Raw genomic sequence first — 20,901 nt, 5'->3', positions numbered from 1 at the left:
TATCTTTATACCCATGTAAAGCCAACCCCAAACCTTAAGCTCATTAAGTTAATCAAAAATAACTATTAGCTCAAAACTATCTATATAAAATGACAAAACAGGTATTTATTTCCCCAATTTATTTAAAAAATGAAGATTAAAAAACAGAACGTACCACAATTTTCCTTAAGTATACATCATTGTAAGAGCCTCTTACACAATAAAATCAAAACCCAAATACACAGTATAGTTCTTGTATATTCATTGTTTATAGATAGACAAGATAGCAGATGTCTGTATGACAAGGAGCAGTGTCTTTTTTATACAGGGCACTGACTGGCTGGCAGAGTTGGTGGAGGGCTCAAATCTTATTGCTGTAAAGGAGATGGACATAAAAACCTAAATTCCTGGCATGATGTTGCAATTCTTATTAGTCATTTGGTCATTGTCTCTTACTCTCTGAGGTCAATTTCGCCGTCCTCTGTGAAAGACAGCCCAACCAAAACTGATTGTGTTTGTAGACTTAAGAGCCCTTTATGAAGAAAACAACATGATTGTCAAAGCAAGGCACCGATCTATAAATACATTTTCTATACATCTCAGTATTTGTATATAGCATACATGAGGGAAAGCATCTGGACGAGAGAGAGCGGTAAGTGCCTGTGGTAGTCGCTGCAAAGTATCACTGGTATCGCGGTAAGCTGGTGTCAACTGGGATTCACCTGCTGCACTTTAATAGTTAAAAAAAAAAAAATCCCTGGATGAGATGATATCTTTAAATGTTTCCCATTGGTGAGCTGGAGAGTCACAGCACAGACAGAGAGGGTATGAACTCCCCAAAGACAACGTCATGGATACAATATTTGCATAATTGTTCAGTTCACTCATGCGTAGACAAGTTACAGACCTGTCTCTCTCACCGTTACGGCCAAATGCATAGTACATAATTACAAAAGCTTCTTTGATAAACATTGACCAAAAAAACGAAACAAAAAGCAGTAACAAAAACCTCCCCGACCCGTTAAAGTAAATCAAATGAAATACACAACATATGGTAAAGCTGTGCGGTAGGAGAGGTGATCATGCTATTACAAGAGGTTAGGGTGTTATCGAGAGGTGTATGTAGCTAATAAGCTTTAAAAACACAAAGGGGGGAGGGAGGGGGAGATTATTTTATAGTTTTTTTTAAACATTTTTTTCCTTCAAGCAAACGTTTATGTACAGTTTCTAAGAGGAAGACGCATCATAAGATGGCAGTAATGTTCAAACATGTACTTATTTAGCAACTTGTGACAAATGACTAATGGCACCATGATTTGCATAATTTCATACTGAGGTTCAGTAGGGTCATAGTGGGCTTTTGTTGTTGTGGCAACAACAATGAGAATGCATATCAGGAAGTGATCATAATTACAGTACTGGTAAGAGCGACGTCAGAATAAGCCTGCAGCTTTCCTTATTCCGAGCCTTCGATGTTTCTTTTGTATCTTTATCAGGCTTCATTGTCCTTTTCTGCTTCTTTAACAGGTCCCATGTGTTCAATTTTGTACCAGAGGGGTTAACAGTGCTTGGTCTCTAGTCCTCTTTGCAGATCAGAACAGCAGAGTTTGTGGCAGTCACACTGGCTTTTACTCACACAGACCCAAACAGGTACTGAAGACAACTTTTTCAATAATTTTTGCTAATGAAAACATTCCTTTCACCCCTTAAGTGTATGCAAGTTTGGTCATAATAAGGCTAGGGCAATCCAACATTCTTCATCTTGTTATTCACTTTTACATTCATCAGAGAATCAAAACCAGTTTATTTATGACAACTGATGCCTCATTCTTCTATGTGATTTTGAAATCCCTTCACTTAACTTCACTGGCACGTTGGGAGTTTGGAGAGAGGAAAAGCAGCCAGCTGCAGGCTGCATAGGTGATCATCTATACAGGTGAGGCATGTCATGAAGAATATTACAGCTCTAATGAGGATCTAACGGTGCTTTGTTACGTCTTTGGTCCTGTGTGCACGGCCACAGTTATGCCACTACTCAGAAATTATATCATCATAATTATAATTACAATCAACTGCTGAATAAAATACAAAGACAGCTCAATTTTGATACAAATACTGCTACGAAGGAAGAATAGAATCTTTTTCTAATAACGTGTATCTAATGTCATATACAATTTATAAACCCAACTTAAGTCCATGTTTTGGATCAGGAGCTGTAAAACTTTACTAGGTGAAGCTGACACGGCAAAAAAATTTCAATCGAACATGCTAGCAGAAATGATGCTGGCACTGACTGACCTTTGTGAACACTTCTGTAGCACTTGGCCCTCAGTGGTTGTAGGTGTATGTGTGTGTGTGTGTGCATCATCTCTGTGTGTCTGTGTACACTGACCTACTCAAATTCTGCTTTTTTTTTTTCCTTCTTCAGTACAGACAACACAAATCCTAATCTCATGTTTTCCCACACATATTCTCACGACCGTCTGGTTCACGCCGGCTTCAAATAAACAACAACCTCTAAACTCACTCCCCGTCCTTACATCACTCTTCTTCACTCACTACTTTGATCTCTATTACACATTCTTAAGTTTGCCTTTTTTTTTGTCTCATCCATCTCTCACACATTGCTCTCTCTTTTTGTCTTTGACAACTCACTGACCTAACAGGACTCAGAGGAATAAATAAAAGCAGTAAATACAAACAAGTCTCCATTATTAACAGCATGATTAGCTATAGTGCCACTATTTATAAATGTTTCTATGTGACGTAATTACAGTAAGAACCCTCCAAACAAATATGTTCTTAATTAAAAACTTTGTAACACACATACACACACTTTAATGCATGCAGTTTCCAAAATGAAGGCCGCCTATATAAACTGTTCAAAAACTATACTGAATATAGTGTAAAAGTAATAAATTTTGCAATATACTGAGTGTGTTTTGAACTAGTTTTTAGATCGGAAAAAAGTGCATCTCTGTTGTACTTTGGCATAGACTAGAAATAACACTATACAGTATATCAGCAGTAGTATTTCAATACATCTTCAAAACACGTTGGTACAGCTACATTGGCCTCTTGAGGCTTCTGTCTGGTACAGCTAACTTGGCAGGCAAACATAAGATTCCTCCTTTACTATACATCTGCTATTTGCAATAATGTAAATTATTTCCTAGCGTGCATGTCTCTGGTGTGCGTATGTGTGTTACAGCAGATCGTAATCACTACATTTTGTTAGGCAGCATCTCTCTCACGGCAAAAATATTGCTTCTTTTTTTTTTTTTGGGCATCTTTCTTTGCAAAAACAACATCCCACTCAAAAGTAGGATGTCTCGTTTTTTTTTTTTTTTCTTTTCTTTGTATACCTCTCTAACAAGCATGCACGCAAACAGACACACATACACATGCACACACCTCCCATGTTCCATCACTGAACCACTGCACTGTCCACAAAGCCCTCCCTCCCCCCTCCGTCAGGCAGAACATTTTCCCGCATGGCTGCAAAAAGCTGTGACACGAATAATGCAGCAAGGGTCCCAGGCATGACTTATGAGGGTTTAGGTATTTCCAGGAAAACCTCTGAAAGTCACTCTTGCACTCCAAACCGCCACAAGTAAGAATCTAAACAGAAGAAAAGACAAGAAATGATTGAATGTGAGATAAGAACATGAAGCCTTTGCAGTTTCAATTTGATTTGCTCACTAAAATCTCTTTAAACAGTATTCTCTGACTTTCCAGGCCCTAAAATCCATGAGAGAAGAGAGAAGAGCTGAGCGTTGATATTCTCTTCTAGGTTACCTTTAATTGTTACCATGAGCCCACAGCAATTAAACTTTACCAGTAGCAGCGAGTGATTTGGAGACAGTTATTGCCCCGGGCTTCGCCTCTCAGGCCTCTGCCCCATCTTATCTATGGAAGTTTTTTGGACTGTAAGTAGCCTGATAGGAATACTGCAGACACTTCTCAGGGCTGTAAAAAAGTTCTTTCAGCTGCTGTGCATGCTTTAATTTTAATATATTTTATATTTAATATATATTTTTATTACAAGTTAATATTCTACTGTACTAACATTATTATGAAACGCGTGATTTGAACAATTTTGTCGCAATTTTTTTATTACGACCCCCCGAGTGTGATATGAATGATCACACTCAGATGAAATTATACCGAAATACTAGAAAGTTTTTTAAGTATCACCACTTCAATTATCTAATGCAGTTGTCTTACCTATAGTGACCAGCAGGTGGCGTGATGGTGTCTTACTGGAAGTTACCCCCCTCCAGTGAGAACTTGGAAAGGGCCTCCTGTAGCCTGTGGTGCTCCTCTTCTACGGTCTGCAACACACAAAATCAATATCACCTTAAGAACTGAGGACAGACAGACACACACACACACACAAACACACACACACACACACACACACACAAACACACACACACACCTACTTCAACCCCCTCCTCTTAACATCCTCTCTTCGTCTCCCTCCCTCTCTGACACATCCCATTGCAAGCGCTGGACATAATAGCCATTTTCAGAGAAGTCCAATTTCACAAGGCAATTTTCAGCCAAGCAATAACAGCAGTGGTTAAATGGTTTTCTATTTTCTAGTTTCTCTTTTGTGCCATTTTGGCCCCATTTGTCCAAAGTATACCAAAGCTCGCTCCTTACTTAAGTTATCCTCAGTGAAATCCTCAATGCCCAACTCTGCGTCTCTTTCTATTCAGCTCTCTTCTCTTGTTATGTCTCATCTGTATCTGCCCCTGTCATACCTGCTCCCCACATAGAGTCTCTCTCTATATTCTCATCTATCTTTCTCTGCTCAACTCGCTTCACCTGTAGTCTCTTTAGTTGTTCCTCCAGACTGTGAAGCCTCCTGCATACTTCCTCCATCCTCTCCTGGGACAACACCAGGGGTGCACTGATGCTCTTCTCTTCCTCTCCCTTCGTCCCTGCACCTTCTTTTTCACAAGAGTTCTCATTCTCCTCCTCCGCTCCTCTGTCTGTTGTCTGACTGTGTTCTTCTGTGGACATAAAGACTCAGTTTAGAAGTGCCAGCAGCCAGTTTTGTTTTCAGTTACAGTCCGTAAATACTAACCAGTAAAAGTGATGTTTTACACAACTAACTGTTAAAACTGAAATATTGTTTGTTTATTAAAAAAATTGTATTGTTTCTGTTTGTGATGGAGACAGTAAAAAAAACACAATACACTTCCACGGTTAGGAAATAGTCCTGCACACACCCCGTAAAAAAACGTGTTGTTACACTTTGTTTTTATGCAGATAAAACAATCAAGATATAACATGTTTACCTTTAGCCACGCTAGCTTCCTGTCTTTATGCTAAGCAAAGCTAATGGTAGCAAGCCATAGCAAGCTCTAGCTTTATATAAATCATATCAATCTTCTCATCTACCTCTCTGCAAGAAAGGGAATTAGTGCATTTTCTAAAATGTCAAATTATTCCAGAAGCCTACCTGTTGACTGACAGCTATCCGTGTCTAGACTGGGCCTCTCTGATTGCTCCTCTCCGTTTTCTTCATCAGGTTGTGAGTCTTCTGATAGACTGATGCTCCCGACCAACAGCCTTTTTAGCGACATGACTAACAGAGGAGACAGATTCAGTGGTTTCATTAAGACCGACAATACAGTCATAAAAATGCATTTATAGGAGTATATGGAAGACCCCTATTCACCTTCATCCAAAGCATTATTGGCCACCTTCTCCTGATCGCTGTTGGAGTGGCCTATCAAGTCAAAGCCTTTATCTGACAGGAAATCAATCAGCGTGTGCCTGGGGTCTGTCGACTTCTCATCCGTCAAGCTGTCCTTATCTCGATCTAGAGACAGACACATGGCTTAACTTTGGCTTGAGCTTTCAGAAATGTGTAACAATAACAAGTTTGTACTCTTTATTAAGTGTTCAGCTGATAAAGCACTGTGGTCTCACCACTGCTGCTTTTCAAACCTCCATTCTCAGTCGGGCTCAGAGGGGCAGTCAGCCTGACAGAGAGAAAATGACAAAAGAAATTCATTTTGAGATGGGTGAACTTTGGCAAGCGATGAATATATCTTGCTGCTTGAAAACACACATATCGACACTTACGTTGGACTGAACGGGGCTCCTCCAGCTCCAGGAGGCAGTGGCAACTTCATGGGTGCTCCACTCTTCTTCAGATCATCCACTGCTGACTTTATCACTTCAGTCCAGCTATAAAATACAAACACACACAGATTAGATTAAATTTTATTATATGGTTTACCTACTGAAAAAAAAAAAAAAAAGATCAGTCCTCATGCACTCACGTTTTCCTCTCTCCAAGAGACTGAGCCACCAGTTCATAGATCTGAGCACCGCTGTCCCAAGTAAATATAACATAAAAGGCCTTTCGATCTGACAGAACAGAAAAAAACAACAGAAATTGTAAGCTTGGGTGATATTGATCTCACAATGGAAGTTACCTATATTTCTCTTTCTAACTACTGTACTTCTGTGTGGGACTGACCTGTGGCCACCTCACGAAGGAAAACCGAGTCCAGCTTGATAATGGGGCTCAGCATTTGCTTGCCTTCCTGTATGGCAATGTTACTCTTGCTCTGACATTTGAGGACCATCTTGTCATCCTGCTTCTGCAGGAGCACCAGCAGGTCCCCGAGCAACACACACTGCACCTCTGAGAGATGAGGAGGGAAGGGAGTGAGAGAGAGAAGTTAGTCATTATATATCAAAAAATAAAGTCAATGGGCCACCATGATCTCAAACAGCCAGCACTGCAGCTGAGTTTCCTTTTATTACAAATTTTAATGGGGAAATGTAAACAGCAAATTCAACCCTTGTTTGAAGTGGATTTTAAAAATTTTTGGAAACAGAAAAATGACACCTAAAAGAATTTTATCAAATACCAGTTTAAATGGATAAATAAAGAAAAACATGTCTGTGAAATGTTCATCTCTGATAAAAATGCAGGAAACAGTGTGCACACAAACATGTCTTTACCAATTGCCTTCTCCTTGGTGACTCTCCAAGTCAGAGGGCCTTCATAAAGCATCTTCTTCTGAGTCAGGTCAATGTTCTATAAAAGACAGAGGGAGACTAATGAAACAGCTCAAACAACAATAATAAGAACATTTCTTGCAACGAAACCATCAAAGAACTAAAATCTGTATAATGTAACATGTGTGCAAACACATTTTTTTGAAAAAACCTTACCTTATATTCAGTATAAAGCTCATTGCTTGGTTTGAGCCCTGATGTGTCCAGTCTGCGCTGGTAGTCCTTCAGAGTCTGGAAATAGACAGAAAAAGATTAGGGGGTCAGACAGAGGACAGACAGCACATCTCTGAAGTAGAAGCAGCAGAAACCTTCAGAGGTCTCAAAATGAATTGACCAGAATCCAATTGGTGCTCAGTCACTACATAACAGTGTGTTGAGTGATGGATTGTGTGTTTCTCACCAATAGGTTCTCCATCACTTTGACCTCCTCATTGACATGGTTGAGGATCTTTCTGCAGCATTCTGCGCTCTGCTGGATGTCCTCCTTCTCTGTCGGGTCCTCTGTGGTGAGACAGAAAACACAGAGCTGAGGTAAATACAGCTTTCACAGCAGAGCCCAAACAAAAGCCATAAATCATGAGTGTACAAGGGGAATCTGGGACAACAGTAATCGATTGTTCAAATGTTTGGGTGTTCTAGTGTGCTTAAGTTAGTTGAGCAGATAGTTTCCACATTTATCTTGTGTTCTGAAACAGACACATGGTTAAGAACATTACTATAATAATCCTCTGCATCTTAAGCAAATATACTCCTAAGAAGGAAAACAAACAAATAGATCATCACACAAATACAAGCCCATGCATCAGCTTGCAAAGTCTACATAAACACCAGACATCAAGTCGTTAGTGGATGATCCTCTGTCACGTTCAAATCTAGTTACTTTCAACAATTTTCTTTTCTACTAAACACAGATATATAAGAAATGTGAGATTTTCACATTTAGTAGTGGGCAATATGATGATACATACCATGAACTGATTTAAATTTGTCTGCCATCAGAAACTTTGTCATATGGTTTATACTGTGGTTGTGGATCTATTAGACCATTAACTGTATGATTTTTGCATTACGTGCCTTAATTTGTCAAGTATTTAATTTGTTGAATTAGCCAAATACAGACATTTCTGCCTGATTATTTTATCCATAAACAATTTCTCAATTGATTCTCCAAAAAATGTATCACATCCCAAAATACAGCATATCAATAACGTGGTGTAAAATTTGATCTAAAATAAGCCTGCAGCATACTGACTTTTGTTTCATATTCCACACACACACACACACACGCCACAAATGGGCTTGAGACATATAGAAACAAATACAAACCTGTGTTCTTCGCAATATTCTCCAGCAGCAGCGGGTACTTGGTCAGTCTCTGCATCTCTATGGGAATGATGTCCTTGAGCTGCAGCCTGCGGCATTGGGGCTTACTCTCTGCCTCCTGGGATTAACACACAAACGCTCAGAGTCAGAAAGTGTGTACATGTACTGTATGTGATCAGTTTGGTGGCAATCGTTTACGTATGTGACTTCTTGCACATCAAACCTGTGAGTGCATCCATGTGTGTCTTTTTGGTATACCTTTCTGGGGGTTTTTGACACAGCTTTTGTGTGTGTGTGTGTGTGTGTGTGTGTGTGTGTGTGTGTGTGTGTGTGTATGAGACAGAGAGATGTGTATGTGTGTGAGTGCACATATGCATAGTACCAGTATGAAAGAGTTGAAGCGTGGCTCTTTCCTCTGCCTGCTCTTGATCTGGTCCAGGGCCCACGACTGGTGACTGCAGAATCGAGCTGTCAGTTTTTGGAACCATTCCCCCTCATGACCACCAAACTGGAACACACACACGAACACAATATAACCAATATAACTGTGTGGCTATTACAACATTATTATATTCTACTTTCATACACACTTTCCTTTGTGTACAACCTTTTGACTGGTACTGTAGATCAATAGCTATCAGCATCTGTCTTGTCAACAAAATCAGATTTTGGCACAACTACTGCCAAATTATGTTGAGTTATATGGTCAGCATATATCAGTCTTCTGAAAAGCAACAGAGATACAGAAAGAAAAGAGAAATTGGATGAGATAAAGGGAAAGATTATGATGACTCACTCTGTTGAGTACTGTGGTGCTGATGGATTTGACTATAAAGCCATCTTCCAAACGCAGTTTCTTCAGGTTCTCATAGAAGGTATCTGGACAAACAAACACACAGTTTACTTTTAAAATACAGTGAGCAACTTTTCATTTCTAGTACTTTAATAGTAGGCATCAGTGCTGTGTACACTTGTTTTATCAGTCGAAATTATAAACAAATTCTGAAACAGCTCAAAGAAGTTCCCAGCAATCACAAAAGTACTGATGCAGCCTGGGTGCTAAAACACTGATTTTATTTGACTTCTGTATTATTCTTGACTGTACTCCCCAACTTTATCACCAGCAACAAATAAAAACATATAATTTCCACCAATAAATAACAAGCAACTTCAAACAATTCTGGTTCACTGCATGATGCTTTGCTTGTTGTGTTGAAGGAGAGCACTAGTTTCCTATTCTATGTGTCTGACTCTGGGAGGATACAAACACAAGTCAGAAATAGCCTCTTTGCAGCAGCACTCACAGTGCATTTCAATGATCTCTTCCAGGTTAGGGAAAATGGCGGCCAGCTCAGTGGAGGTCAGGAGTTCGTCCCTCTCCAACGGCTTGGAGAAGACCGTCTGAAGGACACTTAGCATCCGCACATGAGCATGCTCTGTAGCAAACAACTCTAAGAGAGGAGAGAGGAAGTTGACAGGGTATAAGAGATGCTAATAAGATCTTCAAAAAGGGACATGTTGTTTAATTTGTCACGTTCTTCATAGAAGATATTTAGTCCACATCTTCTCATGTGCTGCTTCATCTCTCTTCTCCTCACCATTGATGACCTCCTGCCTCTTGGTCTCCTTCTTGCTGAGGCTGGACAGGACTTCAGAGGGGGCCAGCTCCCTCCAATTGGGCGGGTCCTGCTCCAACTCTTGGAAGCGCGGGTCCATCTCCTCCAGCTGTGGGGAGGGACTGGTGGGGGAGGGGCCAGGCCCCTCAAAAACTAAACTTGGCCCTTCAATACTGAGGAATGGGAAGAAAATGGGAGAAGAATTAGTTTAGATTGAGGGTTACTACAATTTAATCCAAGTATGAACCAGGAGGCTATCAGGTGATGTGACAAACACTTGAACACTGGAACAACAGCAGCTGTTAACAGCTGGTTGCATTTGTGCAAATATACAACATGGCTGTCTCCACTGAATGTACTTTCAACAATGTAGACCAGGGCATCTAGTAGATTAGCTATACGTCTTTTATTTTTTCCACAGCCGAGCTACAGTGACTATTGCTAAAACAGTAGGTTAACTAAAGTATTTCAGCTACAACGTGAAGAGTAAAGCTGTGGTCAAAATGGGAAAGTACAAAAACCACAGCAGATTGCTGTTGCACAGTCACCATCAAGCGATTCACTTTCAATTATGTCATTTATGAATTAACCCAAGTCTGTCCCACTACAATTCAAGAATTCAGAGTGCATATGTTTTTCTCCTCTTCTATCCTGGTTGTTATGGTTTTATTTGCACACAGTCAGCTCTCGATTGGACTTCTATGAGGTAGCAATGCAATATTCTTACAATGAATAAGAATATGTATTATGCAAATGCAAAGTCTCTATGGCCATACACTGGGCATGATCAAATGGAATAAAAACTTTGAATGAGCTTGACCTCTGTTGGCTTATTCAGGATCCTTTTTTGTTTCGAGATGTTCCCCTCTGATTCTTAACACAGTACCTCTGACAGTGTTGTCAGGATTTATAATTGACTAACAGCAAGAAGCCTATAATCTTTAATAATGGGCTGGCACTTGATGCTTACCTAATGGCCCATGTTGATCTGACTCAATAATCATTCCCCTAAAGATTTAAGTGTCTGAAAATAAGAGCCATTCGACTGTTACTCACTTCCTGTCAGTCACAGCATAGGGCAACTATTAAGAAACAGATCTGTCTGAGAGTCAATAGTGAGTCAGTAAACGTGTCAGCCAGATTGATTAATTTACAATGGATATGTGCTCTTTAAAAATAACTTTCACTTACCCACATTAATCATCACTTTTCTTTATTAAATTGCCCCCAATGAGATCTACTCAGTAACTTTGAATGGCCCAGAAGATTTGGATCAATCAATATTCCCATTATAGTATACCATTATAATTATTCAATTCAAACTTCTATCTGCTTATTTCAGGACTGCTGCGCTGCTCCTGTTTTTGAAACACAATATTTATTTTGTTTTTCTTATGTCAGTCTTTGGCAGCCTGTCTGTCTCTGCTGTGCACCTCTCTATCAGAGAGGGGGTTAAGTGGGGTTTTGTCCATCTTACGGATGGAGGTGCTGGGGAGTGAGGGGGGCAGGTGATGTTGTCGTGGAAGAAATCGGCTGCTGGAGATCCACATCACTACGGGAACGGGACTGTTTGACCCGGGTAGAGCCGCGGCGCCGAGAGGAGTGCCTGTCCACGCGAGCACTCTCACTACGTGCCACTTTCCTACTGTAGGGAGGGAAGGTGGGAGAGGATGGGGGAGGGAGGGATGAGAAAAGACAGGGGCAGAGAGGAGGGAAAGAGGAATTGGAAAAGAAAAAGAAGGAACAAATCCGAGAAAGGACAGACGGATAAGAAAAGAAAAAAAGCCAAAGGAAACAAAAACAAAAGTGTGACAGAATGAAAAGAGGAGATGCCAATCGGCAGTGAAGGCAAGGACAGTAGAAGGGAAAGTATCACAGACGTATGTAGTCAGTGTGGATAGACGTTTCAATTGTGAATGCACAGAGGAGGATGGATGAGTTAAGGTACAGCAGAGGAGGGAGTTGGGAATTGTTGAAAAATGAAAAAATACAACATTGACAAAAGACAGATGGAGAAAATGAGTGACAAGTAAATATGCATGACATATGACATGCATATTGAGTTAGACAATGAAACACAGAGTATGTACCTTATACTGTAGACAATGGTAGCACTTAATATTCTTCACTTGTTACAGAGAATTTCCTTTGACCCACTGAGAGCCAATCTACAAAAGTATGTTAGGAAAGTATCCATGCATTGCTACTACATACTGTACTGCATGTCCCAAAAGTTTTCAGTTAGGCAACTTTAATGGCAATTAATAAGTCAACAGTTCTCCAATTCCACACAACGTGCATGAACATCCACTGACAATAATCCAGCTGCTCTCAACAATCAAGTTAATTCCACTTCCTTTCACAAGCAGGTAAATGATACTTAGCCATGTAGTGTTTGTGTAATGTATCAGCCAAGAAGCACAGGGCTCAATGTAAGGTGGATATGCACGTGAGTGTTGTTTGTTGAGTTTGTAAATGTGTGTTGTGTGGTCAGTATTAGGCCTGAAGCATGTCGGTGACTCTGTCAAGGCGCTGAGACCCACCTTGTCTTCCGTCTGTAAAAACACGGGACACCACATTGTTACACACGCGCCTTTGTAAAACTCCTGCAAGCTACAATGACAACCATAACATGCAAATGCACACCCCAACATTAATATACTAAACAAATGTTTTAACCACTGTCAGGGTAGCATGCCAAAAGCCCCTGGCACAACATGTAACCGCACACACTGTGGAGACAAGCTGGACAAAAGACGGGCCCTGGCCACAGTAGACACAGACACCTTGACAAGCACACGGGATGAGCAGCAAAAACAAATTCAATACAAAACTAAATTTATTCACTTTTACCTATTAACTCATACAGTGACAGCACAATGTGATGATTAGCTACGTTGTCTTAAGCTGTAGACAAAGCTCTTAAAGCTTAAAAAAAAAAAAAAAAAGTTTTGCCATCTCTATATTCTTAAATTAAATCAAAACCTGTTTTTAAAAAGCTTCAGCATAGAACAGCTCATATAAAGAACAGCAACAGAACCACAACAATTCCTTTAGGCTAGAAAATATCACCAAAGTGATGTTCAATATTTACCTCACTCCATTAACAAACAAGAGGCTTGCACAAATGACACCTAAATGCAACAAAAACTGCAATGAAGCTCTATTACAAACATCAGGAGATGCACAAAAGGACACACACACGAAAGAACACAAATGAGACAGAATGTTATTATGAAGAGAGCACACGCGCCATTGTGAGGAGAAAGAGGAGAAAGGACATGAGGGAGAAGGGGGGGAGGGAGAGGGAAGGCAAAGGGCTGGAAGGGACAACTGGGTCCGAGTTCACCTGGTGAGAGTCCTTCTCAAAACTTCCAGGCTCTGTTAGCTAGCGAGCAACGGGCAGCATGACAAAAGCTTGCACACAGCAGGGACAGACTGCTAGGGGAGTTTTACCACACTCCCTCAGCTTGAGCGCTACAGACATGTTCCGACATGTAACTTCCCCATTTCCCCCTGGTCGTTGGATCTATACAGTCTTTACTCTGAATACCTACAGCCTGATTATAATCTGATTACAATCTTGGTCTCTCTAATCCTATAATTATATACATATATAATATCATATAATACATATATAGTATCTTATGGAGTCACTAGGCTGCAGTTATAATCTCACTCCCTAGATGCTAATGGTCATCTTACCATCTCCATCCTCCTCACCTGTCTTTCTCCAGATTCTCCTCTGTGGGAGTGTCGCTGGGAAAGACGGACTCCCCAGCGATCAACCCACCTACAAGCCCAACAGGAGACACCTCACCCCGGTCTGATAAGGTTGGAGTCTCTAAGCGATTGCTTGAGAGGCCTAGAAGATTAGAAAAGGGGGGGGTGAGAGAAGGTATCAGGGGTAATGCATTGTAATAACATGCAACACAAGCTCACTTGTATACCCAAATATATATCATGTTTGTTAAAGGTTTGCCAGCTGTCTAAACTGTGGAGTCTCCAGATTGCCACCACACACACACTTTTTTGTCAATCAATTAATGATACTAATTTAACAGATACATTTAACAGCAATTACTATTTGATTTATATTTGCATTAAAATTATGTATAGAAATAAAAAAAGAATATTAAATGATTATATTAAAAGATTAATTAATATTAATTTTATATAGGCTTTAAAATATCATTTTAATTGTGTCCTTAGAGTCTGCTACAACTGCAACTTAACACTGAAAAAAGCCTGTAGATACTCCAGTGGCACATGCTAGACTACATACAACACGCTCTCGTCAATGAGCAGGCTCACCATCTGTGTGTGAAGACTCTGGGTTGTTGGTAATGTTGATGTTGTTGCCTGAGCCATCGCTGACCTCTAACCCAGGCAGGGAGGCGGGACCTCCACTGGAACCTGACTTCCTGCTGCCAACAGAAGGGGCCGCAGGGTCGGTCAAGGAGCCTCTGCCGGGAGCTGGACCCTTGCGCTCCTGACCTACTTTCTCCTTATCCGCTAAAGAGATGGAAGAGTGTAACAAGTTTAACAGAACTGAAATTTAGACCAAGCAGATTCAGGAAAAAAACAACAACAAAAAAACAAGACAAAACAAAACATAACCCACAAGCACTTTAGTCAGTGAAAAAGAGACACAGACTGTGAGACAGACAAACAGACAGGATAAGTGTGGTGCAATCAGGGCCTCTGTTGTATATGAGAGGGTTAGTTTGGTACAAGGGAACATCCACAACCCTGCAGATGAGATGAGGTGAACGTGTGAGGTTTTCTGGTGATTAAAGTGCATTCAAAACTTCAAACAACCACCCTAAAACACAGAATCAACTAAACAATGCCCCACCCACATCCCTTTCCAGTTTGATTTGGGACATGCAGACATGCTAATGAGTTGATTAGTAAGGATCTGACCATTCTACAGATAAGGGGGGGGGGGGGGGGGGGGATGACTAGTACCTTCAGTTTCCGTTTTAGGTTTGACCTCAGCTGTAACAGGAAAGAAGGGCAGGACAACACATTCTCAAATCCAGATCATTCATGGACACCAAAATGTTGGATTGTAAATACTTGGAAATATTACTGTAAAACTGTCAGAAATGAAATACTACATACTAAATAATACCAAAAACTAACAATATAACAGGGCTCATGTTTGTTTGTTTATGACACAAATGTAGATACATACGGTTGCCGCCAATCCAGCTGGGGATGCCGGGAAAGCCCCCCCTGGGCTTGGTCTTTGTGGATTCATCCTTCTTATTCTGGAAAGATAACACAGATAGAGAGTGAGGAATCTCAGGGATGCAAAAATACAAATGCTGACATGAAGGCTAGCTATTATGCAATGCATCTGTAGACATGTCTGCTTGCTGATTTATTTGTTTATTTGGTTTCCCAAACAGACCAGGGATGTGATCCTTCTACATAAGTGACGGTAGCTTACCTTTACCAGCTGTCTCCTGAAGAAGCCTCCTCTGGACTTCTTACTGTCAACTGCCCTGGTTTTAACCCCAAGGTGCTTCATGTAGAAGACCACCGCTGAAAAGATGGATTGGCTGCAAGACAAGTCAGAGAAAGGTGTTGTTTATACAAATAGAATTGTATAATATACTTTACATTATTATTATAAAGTACAATGCTTTTTATTAATATTGATTTAATTACTTTGACAATTTTTTTATTTAAGTAAATTAAACTGATCTAAATTCCTGGTAAAGCTTTACCAAAATCTGTCTTTTTTCACACAGGTGCATATGTTCTTGGTATATTTGAAAATAAACAAAAAAAAAGTGTGTTTGCACACTCTGTGACATCACTGATGGCAATGCTTAGAGTCTGTCTAAAATTGGATGATGCAAATGAGGGAAGAATGAAGGAAGGATGAAGAGATGCAGGGAGGGAAAGGAGGAGGTGGAGAGTTGAAGATGTTCAGTGAGGGAGGAGCAGTTGAAAAAAAGTGGGGAGGAGAGAAACATATGGCAGAAAAAGACAAAGGAGGAGTTGAAGAGAAACAAGAGGAGCTGATAAAAAAAAAGACAGAGGGAGGAGCCTCTGGGGATCTGCACACAACAAAAGCACAAGTGTCTCGCATCATCAGTCTTACAGAGCATGCTGTCTGAATACAGGGACTGCAACATAAAGAACATTAGTCACAAAAGGACCAGAACTTTAGCGAGAAACGCAAAAAGAACATAAGGTGTGCATGACAGGGTTTTATCATGTATGTGCAACAGATTAAGAAACAAAGAATTTAAGAATGGGTCTCAGGCACTTTAAAAGATAATGTTATTGAGTTCACTGACTTTCAGTCACTTTCACTTTCAATGATTTTTTGAGAAAAAGTACAAGACATTCTCTCAAAGTTAACAATTCCACTGAAAGAACTGTTTTAACAAGGATTTGGTGCACTGGAGCCAGTAAACAAAATCTTGTGGTTTGACCACACCCAGACTCGGAAAAAAGCATGCAGAGATCAAATCAGCGCCACGCACACAAATATTCACTCAAGCAGAACACTCATGCAAATATTTTAAACTGCATTAAAAAAAAAACCCCAAAAAACCAAAAGACTTAACTCACCATTTGTCCTCGTCCGGGACAATTGTAAGTCTGAAAGAGAAGAGGAGGATGTCAGTGACTAGTGAAGATGGTTAGACGGTTTTCTTATCTTGCAGCATCAAACTCACCTCTTCCTCTTAAGTAGCATTTTTCCTCTCTCTTGCTCGACTAATTATTAATTGTGTTTTGGGCCGGTGGAATCTGTGACTAAGCTTTTCCAGATCCAACTCAAAGCTGACTGTTGTGTTATTGTGTTCAGAGCAGAAGCTATTGAACATATTCTAATACTTGCACAAAGAAGTAAAAGAAAAAAAAAAAAAAAAAAAAATCAAAACAATGAGAGATGCATCAAAAGCTGCACCTCTGACTGTTCAATAAATTTAAATCTCAATTTGCACTCTTAAAGATCTGCGAAAAGTCAAACTCTTTGTCTCCAAAAGTCTGTCTAAAGTAAATCAGAAAAACTTTATCTGCTCAAGTTTCTGTCTCCAGTAGATGTCTGCAAAGGGAATCCAAAGTCAAAAAATGCTCCAGCACAGCGGAAATGTCTATTTAACCATGTTTTTGTCTGATGCAACATGCAGGCAAGACTGTGGAAATTGGATACTCATGTTTTGCTATGAACATAAAGGGTGGGAGGGGTTTCCTTGGGATTTCCCTGCATAATCCAATCAAATAGTCTGGTTGCCTTGCTCTCAACACCACAGAGACCAATGAGAAATAGATGGGGCGAGGTCACTGTGTTGCTGCCAAGTGAGGAAGGGGCTGTTTTGGGGTGAATGGGTGCAAGAGTGTGGGAGAATGTAAAAGTGAGGGGAATAGACAGATGATTGTTGGGGGGTAATGAATGGAGTGAGACTGAATGAAGCGTTTGTGCATTAGAGATAGATATCCAACTGTGTGATAGTAACAGAGTGAGTCAAAAGCTGAATTATCATGTCTTTGATAGAGACTGCTTTGCAGGCTTTTTGTATCTTCTGCACTGACAGTGTGGGTATATCCACAAGAGTACTGCTGCTTCTGCACAGTGCATCTCCTTTTATTTCTGTTGTTCACTTCTCTCTTCTGACAAGATTAAGTTAGACAGTCTTCTGCCCTCTCCCTGACCTCCTCTCCCTCTCTGTCTGACTCGCTTTTTGCAGAGGATAACACATTGTAGTTGGCCACAGGGTCAAGGATAGATTAACTTTCCTCTAGATCTCTTGCTTTCTTTATTTAACTGCGTCCAGGGCAGGAGCTATCCAGCGTCGATAACCCTCTGGCCCTTTCTCTCCCCTTCTCCCTTCCGCTGTGTAACTCCTCCACCACCACCACCTCTCCCTGTAGTTGGCAAAATGCCAAGGGAGAGCCTTCCTGCCAACGTGGCACTGCTGACTCCATCTTTTCCTCTCTGCCTCTTCATTTCCTTCTTGCTCTATTATGCTCTCTTCCAATCACTGTTCCCTCTCCAGCTCTCTAGTCCAGCGAACTTGATTTTCATCTCTGTGTGCTTTGCACTAGACCAGTTATGTGCACAGCTGATGTTGCCTATACCCACTGCAGAGCTTTATAGAAAGTGTAATGCCAAATTTCTGTTATTTTTATACTGATATGTTATCAGATGTCTATGATAAACTTGCTCAAAGGTCCAAAACATGAGTTGAAGGTATGTAAAAATGCTCCATGAAAGTCAAAAGCCAAGGGCTTCAGTCTGCTCTGAATGCTTCTTTTTCAATACTACCTCTACTACCTCCTTGTGATGACATCAGATTGTTTGTGCATACCCACAAACGGCCGACTGTTCGTAGCCTTTGTTGCTGAGTTTGTTCCACTGGTTGTTTGCAATGTCCAGTTGCATATTTTGGATCAGATTCGGGCCCAAACACGTATGGATGTATTTGAGAAATTTCCATTTCAAGTAAAGAACGAGAAAAAGAAGTGAAATCCAACTGTTTGTTTATGTAGCGTCCTGAGCCAAGTCTGTCGAGACGCAGCTTCTGGAAACTGGCCAATCAGAACAGAGTGGACTAGTTAGGAGGGGAGTCTTAAAGAGACATGAGCTAAAATGGCCTGTTTCACACAGAAGCTGAACTGAGGGGCTACATAAAGCGCCAGTATAAGATAAATAAGGAGTTTTTTGAAGTGCAAATCATGCAAATATAATCCAGTATAGCCACAGAATATAAATAGACCCTGAAATGTGCATGATATGTCCTCTTTAATTATTTCATCAACAGCTGTTTTTTGCTAGAAGCTATTCCAAGACACAAAGCTGTAGCAAATTCAGAATGCTTCAAATTGCAACAGTGTCATCTAACATTGACCCAGAATCCAAGACCAAACTGATTTAAACTGCTGAATGTGTTACTGGGCTTTTAAAAAGCATCATCTTTAGCTTCAGCTTACAGTTACCAGGATATAGAGCTGAATTTTAAGACTAGTGACTATTCTTCTTACCAAAATTCTCTTTGGGAGTCATTGTTGGCCTCTATTCTTAAGTGTTTAAGTGATGATCCAGCTGTTATGACAGACAGGGATCATGCCAAACACTAATATATTCTTCTCTGTTGAAGTCAATGATGGTTTGGGCAACCTTCAACTCAGCTTTCTCTTTTCCCTAATGTCTCTTTCTCTAAAATACAAAGTATCTGGCACTTGACTTACTCAAAAATCAGGATCAGTGCATAGTCTAACATAAATTGGCCTAAACAGAATTGAATAAGATCCAAATGTCCATGGCCACAAACATTCATTTTTAAGAAACTCCAAATTTAGCTGCTGTATCATAGATATTCATCCTGCAAAGTGGTCCATATAAAACAAAGCAAATGTCACATTCCAGGGAAAAATGTTCTGCATTGAGTTTAGTGTAATCTCTTGACACTCTCCAGCAGGTTTTTGCAGTTTTTCCTAGAGCTGCCAGCTCTTCCCTTTTCTCCGTAACACTTTTGCAATTTTAGGCATTTGATTTTGATAATAATGTGAAGTCCTGTTTTTTCTCTTCCCTGACTGCCATTTTGTCTGCCTCTTTCTGCATCACCTCAATGCTTTGCATTATTATTTGCTGTTTTGCTTTAACATTTGCCATTTCATGGTGGAGGTCCTTTCTTTTCTTCTCATTATCTTTTTTCGTCTTTTCATCCTTGCTCCTTTGCAGTGTATGAATGAGGTCTTTTGGCCAGACTTCATTTATTGCATGCCCAGCCATTGCATCCTGGACCAAACGCAATGCTATTAAAGTCCTCTCCTTCAGGTTTTCCACAGGCATATCCTTGTTGACAGAGTACCCTCTTTTTCTGCAGCTTGTCCATGAGACAGTGTGAGGAGACATTTAATTAGGTCCCACAGTGCTGCATACTCTGCTCTGCCACCGACAAAGCTTCCAAGAAATTCATCAAGCCTGCAGCTGTAAACAAAATCATGGAGCTCTGCTTTATGGTTTGTACTGACAGGCGATGTTAATGCTTTATACTGAGCAAGAACTTTGTCACACTCAGGTACAATGTACCATCCTGCATTGAGGAGTTTCTCAAATATTGCTATTGCACTTTCAGCTTCTGTTACCATAGTCATGGGGTCAAGGGAGCTCATGTGCCGCACTGCCGGGTACATAAGAAGACTTCACTCCATGATTTTTTTGCAGGTTACAGCAAAGGAGGAGATACATTCTTTCTTGAACACCTGCATATTCACTAGATTTTCATGGAGCTTTTCAGATGCCTTCTCCAAAGCTTGCTTTGTGGCAAATCCCATGTCCAGCTGTTTGAGTACCACATGGATTGCTTTGTCTTATGGGTCCAGTTTCAGCAGCTGGACAGCTGGTTTCTTTATCTTCTCTAGTTCTTCCCTTTTGATAAAGCATAACAGCAAGCCTCTCAGGGTGGACTGGATCTCCTTTGCTAAAAAAGGCACCATTTGGGCATCTGTCTAGAATGTCTCCAAAAAGGGCTTCAGCTGTCTAGCAACAAAGACAAAAAACTAGATCTTAGCCTGAAAAAGAGGGTCATCAGTGGCATCTTTTACTGTACATTAGGATGCAGATGTTGGCACTTTACTTTTCAGAAGTTTGTTATGGCTGCTGATATACTCCTGCACTGCTGGCCAAACTTCTATTTGGCAACTGCTAAATCTTCCACCCACTGATGGACACAGAACTTCAGAGGAGATGTTGTTTTGGTTACCTCAATGAATTCAGCTCACCTTGCTGTTGAGTCATGGAACAACTGCCAAAGAACTCTCAGTACATCTCCCACCTTCAAACCTGTTTCTTCTCTCTAATTTTTAAAGCTTCCATGCACAACATGCAAACCACAACTTCCCAGACTGATAATCTTTGGCGCATCAGGGTCCACTTAGCTCTTGTCCGCTTGGAATATCCAAC

General features: G+C 40.5%; 1 protein-coding gene across 7 annotated transcripts in view; it reads right to left on the bottom strand.

Annotated features, from left to right (window-relative positions):
* Positions 1-104: 104 nt before the first annotated feature.
* Positions 105-20,901, bottom strand: part of arhgef1b (Rho guanine nucleotide exchange factor (GEF) 1b) — a 44,132-nt gene continuing 23,335 nt past the window's right edge. For 2 of the 7 annotated variants that reach the window (XM_044358868.1, XM_044358863.1), the window contains exons 8-32: positions 16,563-16,592; positions 15,427-15,538; positions 15,169-15,244; positions 14,940-14,969; positions 14,283-14,483; positions 13,692-13,833; positions 12,512-12,523; positions 11,446-11,613; positions 9,951-10,141; positions 9,657-9,803; positions 9,149-9,231; positions 8,735-8,860; positions 8,356-8,470; positions 7,430-7,530; positions 7,186-7,260; positions 6,973-7,048; positions 6,482-6,649; positions 6,282-6,369; positions 6,082-6,186; positions 5,926-5,978; positions 5,672-5,815; positions 5,453-5,578; positions 4,813-5,000; positions 4,207-4,313; positions 2,349-3,600 (exon numbers count right to left, since the gene is read on the bottom strand). In XM_044358868.1, the coding sequence (XP_044214803.1) occupies positions 4,239-4,313; positions 4,813-5,000; positions 5,453-5,578; positions 5,672-5,815; positions 5,926-5,978; positions 6,082-6,186; positions 6,282-6,369; positions 6,482-6,649; positions 6,973-7,048; positions 7,186-7,260; positions 7,430-7,530; positions 8,356-8,470; positions 8,735-8,860; positions 9,149-9,231; positions 9,657-9,803; positions 9,951-10,141; positions 11,446-11,613; positions 12,512-12,523; positions 13,692-13,833; positions 14,283-14,483; positions 14,940-14,969; positions 15,169-15,244; positions 15,427-15,538; positions 16,563-16,592 (2,632 nt within the window). In that variant the 3' untranslated portion in view covers positions 2,349-3,600; positions 4,207-4,238. Of the gene's footprint in view, positions 3,601-4,206; positions 4,314-4,812; positions 5,001-5,452; positions 5,579-5,671; positions 5,816-5,925; positions 5,979-6,081; positions 6,187-6,281; positions 6,370-6,481; positions 6,650-6,972; positions 7,049-7,185; positions 7,261-7,429; positions 7,531-8,355; positions 8,471-8,734; positions 8,861-9,148; positions 9,232-9,656; positions 9,804-9,950; positions 10,142-11,445; positions 11,614-12,511; positions 12,524-13,691; positions 13,834-14,282; positions 14,484-14,939; positions 14,970-15,168; positions 15,245-15,426; positions 15,539-16,562; positions 16,593-16,669; positions 17,109-20,901 lie in introns of those variants that run through there. The other 5 variants (XM_044358870.1, XM_044358864.1, XM_044358866.1 and 2 more) reach the window with 5 other exon arrangements.

Source organism: Thunnus albacares, chromosome 8, assembly GCF_914725855.1.
Source record: "Thunnus albacares chromosome 8, fThuAlb1.1, whole genome shotgun sequence".
In the NCBI taxonomy this organism is placed as follows: Eukaryota; Metazoa; Chordata; class Actinopteri; order Scombriformes; family Scombridae; genus Thunnus; species Thunnus albacares.
Note: the sequence above shows the minus strand (reverse complement) of the source record. Positions and strands in the feature narration are given on the sequence as shown.